Source organism: Ammospiza nelsoni, chromosome 13 (genome assembly GCF_027579445.1).
Source record: "Ammospiza nelsoni isolate bAmmNel1 chromosome 13, bAmmNel1.pri, whole genome shotgun sequence".
NCBI lineage: Eukaryota > Metazoa > Chordata > Aves > Passeriformes > Passerellidae > Ammospiza > Ammospiza nelsoni.
This window is the reverse complement of record NC_080645.1, coordinates 14,805,154-14,814,351: the sequence shown is the minus strand read 5'-3', so window position 1 is coordinate 14,814,351 and position 9,198 is coordinate 14,805,154. Positions and strand designations below refer to the sequence as shown.

The 9,198-nt window shown below is 56.9% G+C and overlaps 1 protein-coding gene across 1 annotated transcript; it reads right to left on the bottom strand.

Moving 5' to 3' along the window:
- Positions 1-791: 791 nt before the first annotated feature.
- Positions 792-7,085, bottom strand: CALB2 (calbindin 2). Its single transcript, XM_059481466.1, has 11 exons — positions 6,955-7,085; positions 3,839-3,915; positions 3,567-3,656; positions 3,387-3,467; positions 2,500-2,556; positions 2,318-2,395; positions 2,150-2,205; positions 1,905-1,944; positions 1,731-1,784; positions 1,425-1,496; positions 792-1,182 (listed from the first exon to the last, which is right to left on the bottom strand). Exons 1-11 carry the CDS (start codon positions 7,043-7,045, stop codon positions 1,066-1,068), a joined length of 813 nt encoding a protein of 270 aa, XP_059337449.1. The 5' UTR covers positions 7,046-7,085; the 3' UTR covers positions 792-1,065.
- Positions 7,086-9,198: the final 2,113 nt, after the last annotated feature.

Genomic DNA, 9,198 nt, shown 5'->3' with positions numbered 1-9,198 from the left:
GCTGTACTTGGCCATATGGAGCTGTACAGGACTGTACGAGGCCATACTAGGCTGTGTGGGGCTGTATTTGTTTGCCCTGTGCCATTCTGGGGTGTACAGGGCCATGTGGAACTGTAAAGGTCTGTACTGGGCTGTGCTTAGCTACACAGGACTGTACAAATCACACAGGTCTGTACAGTGTGGTACTGGTCCATACAGAAATGTATTGAGCCACAGAGGGATATACAGGGCTGTACTGGGCCATGCTGGGCTATGTGGGGCTGTGCTAGGCCATATAGGACTGCACTGTACCATACAGGGCTGTTCTGAGCCATACTGAGCTGTGTGGGATTTTACTGGGCCATAGTGGGCTGTACAGGGTTGTACTGGGCTGTACATGTCCAGATGGGACTGCCCTGCACCATCCTGGGCCATACAGGCCTCAGCTGGGCTGCACTGGTCGGTACAGGAATGGGAAAAGTTGCACTGGGACTCCGCCAGCATCGTCACCCTGGGACTGGTTTCCAAAACTGGGAGTGGGGGAACAACCCTTGGGATGTCCCAGAGGCTTTGGCAGGGTGTGGGAGGCATGAATGGGAGGGATAAATTGGAGGTACAGTGTCCTCACCCAGCTTGCCTGTGCTCTGCTCCCCAGGGATTTTCCAATGACCCTCATTCCAAAGGGGCTTTCCCAAATGCTCCATCTCTCTTCCCCACCCAGCAGCCACGTCCTCTGTGGGATCAGAGTGTGATATCCCCCTCCTCCCTGTCACCCCACAGCCCACCGTGGGATGGAGAAATAGGGGCTTCAGTCTAGCAGTACTTGAATTTATTAGTAAACTGTTCTTTGGTAAATGATAAAAACTCAAGAGACCAAAGGAATGAAAACAACGCCCCCGCAAAGAAAAAAAAAATCATATCATTAAACAAACCAGGCAGATGGGAAAAAAAAAAGTTTTCCCCCCCAAATGGGATTTTAGCAACCTACAGCAAACCCAAGAGATGCTGGGGGAGCTCTGCAGTGATGGGGGCTCCCCTTTGTGCTTGTTTTCGGGGAGGAGGAGCGTGGGCTGTGTATATGGGGTCCTACATGGGGGGCTCATTGCAGAGCACCATCTCCAGTTCCTTGCGGTAGAGTTTGCCCCCGTCGGAGAGGTTCATGATGCTCTTCCTGTAGTTGGTGAGCTGCTGGATGTTCATCTCCTGAAAAGCATGGGGAGCACTGGGGGTGGGTATCCCCTTTCTCCCCAGGGAGTACCCCCAGGCTGAGATCACAATCACACTCCCCCCAGTTCCAGTGCAGCTTCCCATGAGGATGCAGGGTCAGCACTGAGACCAGCATCTCCTGGTCCCCATGGAGCATGGACATGGAAAGATGCTGCTGGGAGATGGGAGAAGGAACTGGGGGGCTCTGGGGGTGGCACCCAAGCTCTGCCCCCACTTACTTTCTTATTCTTCTCATACAGGTCTTTCAAAAGTGCATCCAGCTCATTCTCATCAATGAAGCCATTTCCATCCTGGATAATGTGGGAGGGACATCAACAGCAGGAAGGACACAAGGACACAAGCCCTTCAATTCCGCCTTGGACATGGGCATCCCCAGACCCTCACCCAGCACAGCCAGAGGTAAACCCAGTTCTCCCACCCCAAACCAGAGCAGGGAATTGCCCCAGCCAAAACCATATGATTTGGGGTTATTTTTTGCCAGGCTACATTTATTTGGGGTGGTTTCCCATGAGCTGGCTCCCTACCTTGTCATAGAAGGCAAAGATGGCATTGAACTCATCTGAGGACAGCTTCATTCCCTGGGAAGTGACAAGGGAATGAGAGAGGTGCCAGGGTATAAGAGAGGGGTTGGAGGTACAAACAGTGGGAATGGGTTGTTTTTGTTGTTATTATTAGCAGTAGGAGTAGTATTGTGTTACCTGAAACTTCAGAAGAAAGTTTTCTTGCACAGGCAAAAGTCTGAAAAACAAGAAGGGCAGGGAAGAGGGGGAAGCAGCCAGAAAGAGGCATTTTCTTAAATCCCAGTGATGTTTTGCTCAGAAACATGAGTAAATTAAAGAGGAAAGCAGTTTTCCCTGGAAGCTGGAGCAGACTTTTCCCAAACATGAGCATTTCAGGTGTCTTTCCCTCCCCAGCTCTTCCTTCTCACTGCCCGTGACCTTACCGGGACATCTCGGAGAGGCCCAGCTTCCCATCACCGTTCATGTCAAACATCCGCAGCTGTGGGGACACAAACAGCACCCTGTCACCCATCCCCTCCTCCTCCCCTGCCTGCCACCCCCCTGGGGTGCTGACACCCCCGTGGGGACACAGTGCCCCAGGTCCCACTCACAATGGTCTGTGTGTACTCCTGCAGCTTGGGCTCGTCGTAGGGCCGGTTCGCCTTCTTCAGCAGGTCCGACAAGAAGCCCTGGGACGACAGGGTTTTGCTGGCTGTCCCCATCCCTGGCTGTCCCAGCAGGAATGTCCCACTGGCAGGGACCCAGCCCAGCCCACCCCATGCCCACAGCCCACCTTGAGCTCGTTGGCTTCGATGTAGCCGCTGCGATCCGTGTCGTACCTGCGCCAAGCCTGCGGAGGGACTGCCGTGAGCCTCTGCAGGAGCTCGTGTCCCCCACTCCCCCCTGACAAGTGTGTGTGTCCCCATAAATCCCTGCTGAGGGTGTCCCCCACCACCCTAAAGGAGATGGGGCCATCTCACAGTTTCCACTGGCATCATCTGCTCTCCCTTGGGGCTAGATGCTTTTGTTCAGCCCCACACCAAGAGTTCAAGCACCTTTATCCTCATGTCAGTATGCAAGACCAGACTTTAATATTTAATAACATTTAATTGCATGCCCCAATTAAACAATAGTGTCCGCTTACCCTCCCCCATATCACACGGTGCTCCTCTTTCAGACTTCCCCTCCACCCAGGGTTCAGTTTCCATGTACAAGCTCCTTCCTCTTCAGGATGCTGCACATTCCCTTCCACTCTCAGCTATGTTTCATTCCCCATCTGCAATTTCTCTCCCACCTGTGTGGGTTCACCCCATGCAAGGGCACCGTGAGGTTGAGGGGTGGCTCAGAACAGTGTTGGCTTTGGCACATCCCTGGGGCACTTAGGAGCAGCCATGAGGGGAAGTTTACAAAAAAAGCCCCAGATTCTTGCAGCTCACCTTGCCTGGAGGCTGGGATGAGGCACCCAACTGCCCTGAGAAGTATCCAAGGGGTGCTGAGAACTGGGAAAACTCACTACTCCTGCTCTTCCCTAAACCAGCACTGCCTCCCAGTGCTGAGTTATTGCCAAGGGTTTTGGGGAGACCAGGGGAGGTTTGGGCAGTTCAAGCTCCCAGATGTTTTCCCTTGGTGGAGCTGGATTGAATTCCCTGGGGATCCCCCAGAGCAGCCTGTCCCACTCACCTCCATGAACTCTGAACTGGAGCCCACATGCTGGCGGAAACACAGCAGAAAATTCTCCTCTGTGGGCAGGATCTGGGCCAGCTGTGGGAAACACAGGCAGGGTGGAATGGTGGAGGGGAAACATGAGCATGGGGGTGGAACATGAACAACCTGGGGTTTGTCAGGTCCAGCACCGCTCACCTCTGCCATCTCAATTTTGCCATCTGCATTTTTGTCATATTTGTGCATAAACTCCTTCATCTTGTCACCCAAATTGTCCTTCTTTGAGTCCTGCCAGCAAGGAGAGAGAGATTGGGAGCATTTTCCCCATTCCCTGTGCTGCTCTTCTCCTGCTTTCTTCCCAGAGGAGTCCCAGTCCCACTCATGAGTGCCCAAAGGAGGTGGGGCTCACATGAGTCTTTGGGCACAAGGGAACAGGGGAAGGAGGGAGCAAAACCAGAAGATGCTCTTACCACACCCGCCCCCTTTCTTGCACTTTCCAGCTCCTGGAAGAAATTTTCCAGCTCTTTGCCTTCAATGTAGCCATTTCCTGTGGGAGGAAAAAATGCAGTAGGACTTCCACAGTGTCAGAGCACAGGAGGAGAGGGACAGATGCTCCCAGGGGACAGGGCACTTGTTCCCTCTGCACCAGGACATGGCTCCAAGGCAACTGTGGCAGCAAGGAAATGCCAGCCAATGTTGATGCTGAGTGTTACACGTACTAGTGATGCCCAGATTTGCCCAGGTGACACACAGCCCTGGATTTGTCCCTTGCCCTCATTTGTGGGGCACAGGGGACTTTGTTCATCTTGGTCTTTGCTGCATTTTCTCTATCTGATGCTTCAATCAGATGCCTTAAATAAAGGCACCCCATCCTGTGCAAGCATTTCCCAACCAGGACTGCCTCCTTTCAACCCCCTTTGGGGGCCACAGGGGCAAATGAGGAGCAGAGACAAGGCACCCAGCACAGCATCCCCCCATCCTGGGTGCAGGATCAGCTCCAGGAAGGGCTGACCCTGCTGCCAATCTCCAGCATGGCCAGGAGCTCAAAAGATCCCTGTCCTGTGTACCTCACACCTCTCACTGCCGGTATCTGTGCTGAGATGTGGTTCCCCTGGAACCCAGGGTATCCATGGCCCTGCCCTGCCTGTGGGATTCTCAGTGGATGGATGGCTCAGCCAGGGCTCAGCCACACAGTGCTGGCCCTTGGTGGCTTTGGGGGGTGGCTGCTGTGCCTGGAAGCAGCAGGGTCACATCACAGCTGGAGACAGCAGTGAAGACACCAACTCCATGGTGCTGTCAGGCAAGGTGTCACCTCCCTGATAGAAATCCTCCCTTCCAAGAACATCTGGATGCAGCAGAGGGATGTTGCCCTTTCCCCTGAAGTGCCTGGCTGAGGGATAGCGAGGGCTCTCCTTGTGAACATTTCCCCCAGGACTGCTCTGCATTTCAGCCTCTGGAGGCTTGGACCACATCACCCTGCTCTGCACCACCTTCAGCAATATCACCTGCAGGCTCCCCATCAGCCTCTGCTCCCCACTGCAGCACAGCAGCTGGGAATAACCCATCCACATCCCAGCTCAAAGCACTGGGGAGATCCCAGGGTACCTTCCTCTTTGGTGACCACATCCCCATGGATGAGCAGCATCCTTCCCAGGAGGGGATGAGGAGCTTGGGTGATATTGGGGTGCTGGTGTGACCCACTGAGGTACTTTGGCTTCCCACTGCTCTTCCCAGGGGCTTTGCTTTTGTGGGTGCCGGAGAACCCTGAGTGGCTTTGAATTCAGTTGGGGAAAAAAGAAAAAATCAACAGGAGTTTTGAGCTGAGAAAAAAGAATAAGGCAGAGAAAAGCTGTGGCCAGTAGCTTGGCTTTCTCCAAGCAGCAGCTTGGACAGGTCTGATCCATGTCTGCAGAGCAGCGGGATGTGGAGTGTCATGGAAAATCCCCTCGGAGAGCCACAGCCAGTCCATGCAGCTCCACCTCGGAGCCTGGGGCAGCTGAGACTGCTAAAGTGAGGACAGCAAGGGGCATGGCAAGCCTTGAGGGGAGGTGGCTCAAGGCGTGGAAGCCACATTGAAGGGGTTTAAATGCAGGGATGAGCTTGGGTGAAGTAGTCCCATGCAGAGCGGATGAACCCCAGGTCCCTCCATGGCACAGGGAAGCAGCCAGGGCTGTTGGAGCTCCTGCCTGGTGCAGCTGAGCATTGTCCTTGTCAAGGCCACCTTCTTTTCCGATGCCTGAGCCCCTCCTCTCCTGGGCACCTGCCGTGCTGCAGCCTTGCCCTGCCTGGGGGCCGTGGGCCAAGCTGGATCCGTGCCTGCCGCGTTGTTTTGGAGATGACAGAGCACATCCAAGGGCACAGTGGGACACGCTGCAGGGAGGCAGATGGACACCCACACTGGGAGCTGCCCACTCCCACTGGAGTGCCACCTTCCCAGCCCCTTGGTGGCTGCTCCAGTGCCAGCAGTGACAGGGACCTGTGTCTGTGTCCCCGATGCTGTGAGGCTGCAGGGGGGGACCCCAAAATCCAGCCAGGAGCAAGCTGAGCTCCAGTTCCAGCAGTGCAGCTGGGGAGGCTACATGCTGCAGTTCCCAGGAGGTTTTTGGTCCCCAGACCTCCCTGCAGGAGCAGGAGACTCAGTGAAGGACAGGAGCTTTCCCCTGGGCTGCTGCTCCCAGCAGGCTGAGCCTCCTTCACGGCACCGCAGCGCTGGAAGAAACTGTTTTCCCACAAAACAATGCTGGTTTTTGCTTTTCCCCCCTTTTTGGGGCTGACAGTGGTAGAAACAGGGATGTCCTGCCCAGATGTGACTGTGGGAAGGTGACATCCCCATAGTGGACACGGTTTTTGCCAGCATCCCTGGGGAGAGGTTTTGGGAGGCTGGGGAGCAGGCAGGCAAAGACCAAGCACTCCAGACGTGGAGGGACCGTTCCTCAGCCTGCTCCGGGTGTGGGACACCCGGGAGCTCTGTCACTCCTGGCAGGGGGTGGCCCTGGGGCCAATCTGGGAGCCACGCTGCCCCACTCCTTCCAGGTACCAAGTGTGGGGCACTGCCGAGGCAGGGAGACGGAGGGGACCGAGGGTGGACACTGGGCTCCGGGAAGGGCAAAACGCCCAGAGCAGCACCCAGAGGTGACAGCAGCCCCGAGCGAATCCCAGCTCTCAAGGCACCCGGGGGACATGTCAAGGAGAACCGGGATATCCCGGGCTCAGCGTCCCATGGGCTGAGGGCTCCCAGTGGGCTCCACTTCTGGGGCTCCCTGTCCTTTCCCGACGGGGGGGGTCCTGGGGGACCGATTGCTTCCCCGACCCCGGAGCTTCAACCGACGGGGCTGCGCCGCGGGGACTCTCCATCACCCCGGAGACTCTCCGTGCTGGAGTCTCTGCATCCCGGGGGCTCTCCATCACCCCGGGGGCTCACCGTTAGCCCCGGGCTGCGGCTGTGGAGGCTCTATCCTCTCCTCCGGGATGTCCAGGGACTCTTCACCACCCCCCCTTCAGCCCCGCGCCCCCAGGGATGCTCAGCCCGCTGCCCTCCCCGCCGGTTTTTTGAGGAGCGAAGTGTCCCGCGCGCCCCGGGACTGACCGTCCGCGTCGAAGTGCCGCCAGATGTCGAGGAACTGGGAGGCGGTGAGCTCGGCCAGGTGGAGGTGCGGGGCCTGCTGCGGGCCGGCCATCCCGCTCCCGATCCCGCTCCCGATCCCGCCGCTCCCGATCCCGCCGCCGCCCGCAGCCGCCTTTTATACCCGCCGCTGCCGCGCCGCCCGCCGCCGCCAGAGGGCGCCGCCGCCCCGGGACACCGGCCGGGCACGGGGGGCAGCGGGGACCGGGACAGCGGGACAGAGGGACACACGGACAGCGGGACAGAGGGACACACGGACAGCGGGACAGCGCGACAGAGGGACACACGGACAGAGGGACACACGGACAGCGGGACAGAGGGACACACGGATAGCGGGACAGCGCGACAGAGGGCCACACGGACAGCGGGACACACGGACAGCGGGACACACGGACAGAGGGATATCGAGATATCAGGACACCAGAACATCATGATACAAGAACATTGGGACACCAGGATACAGAGATACCAGGACACCTGGACATCAGCATACCAGGACATTAGGACACTGGAATACCAGGACACAGGGATACCGAGACACCAGGATACTGGGACACTGGGAGCAGCACTGGGCACTGGAGTCAGCAGCCCCTGCCCTGACACTCGTCCCTGCCTTGTCACCTAACCCTGCTCTCTCACCTACTGCTGTCCCATGACATCTACTCCTGCTCTGTGTCACCTATCCTTGCCCTGTGTCACTTACCCCTGTTCCACATCACCCACCCTTGCTTAATGTCACCTATCCCTTTCCTGACACCTAACTGCCCTGTCACTCTGCCCTGCTGCTCCTCCTGCCTGTCACTCCATTCCTTCCTCAAGTCCCTGCATCCCTTCCAGTGCCACTGAGTCCTACCCCAGTCACTATGCCCATGCCCTGTGTCACCATATCTGTGTTATTGTCCCTCTGCCTCATAGCAGTTTCATGCCTTATTTGCTGGTCCTGGCAGGAGGAGCAGGGCAATGGCAGTCCCTGTGTCACCACCACCACCATGCAATGGCCCCAGCAGGGCTGTCACTTGCACCCATGGCTGGAGTGCACCCACACAAAACATGGACACTGCAGCCATCTTTTGGAGGAAAAACCAAGGAATCCTGAGATCAAGGCTCTGCCATCCCTGCTGGAGCAAGGCTCTTTGTGGGACAGAAGGGATGCTCAGCCCAAAACACATTCCTCACGCTGGCTCCTCTTGCCGCTCACCAGCTCGTTGCGGGATTTTCTTTTCCCAAGTTTTCCCAAACGGCAGGGAAGTTTCCAGGCCCAAACAAAACAGCCACACATGGGGTTTGTCACTGGCTCCAGCGCAGCCTGCCCAGGGGAAGCGTTGCCATGGCTACAGGGAAAAAAAAATTCAGATCCAGCGAGAAGGCTGAGCTGATGGAAGTGCTTAATTAAAGATGAGAAGGCATCAGGGAAGTTCAGATGTGCGCAGAGCGGGGACGCAGTCGGCAGCAGGCAGCTGCTGGGAGCTATTCGGGGCACTGCCCATCCTGCCCCGTGCTGCTGCCTCTCATTTGTGGCTTTTGGCTGGAAAACAGGGAGGGTGAGGTGCTCCCTGTGAATGGCAGGGGCCTGGAGGAGCTCAGTGCAGTGGAGATGGAGCCACACCTGGCTCTGATGCTGTGGGAAGCTGAGGCAGGGCAGGACACAGAGGGGAAGAGATGCTGTGCCAGCATCCCAAGAGGAAAGCCACACTGGGACACTGAGCAGTGCGATGGCCTTCTCCTCCTCCCTGCTGCACAACACAGCCTTGAGGCACTCATGGGACACTGAAGGGTGTCCTGAGTATTCCATTCTCATTTCCTGTGGTTTGGCACAGAAATTAGTCAAAAAAGCCTCTTTTTTCCATTGTTGCAGCTCAATTTTCCCCAGCAGAGCCCATTGCTTTACTGTCCCACATCCTCCAGAGCTGATTTTTCTCAGGAGCTGAGAGGAGACATCCACTGCTTCTGCAGGGCTGGGTTTAGGGATGTGTCCCAGTTGTGCCAGGCAGGGGAGAGAATGGGAACAGGGACCAACACTGGTCCATCATCTGCTCCACGTGGAGCAGAGCTCCAGCCCAGCACAGGGGTGGCTCTGGGTCACCACCATTCATGTTGCTCCATGACACCCACCTCTCTGCTAACAAAGAGCCAAGGTTGCTCCAAGGTGGGGCCTGGGAGCAATATTTGGGCTCCAGGTGTATTCCCTTCCTTTTCTGGGGAAATCCT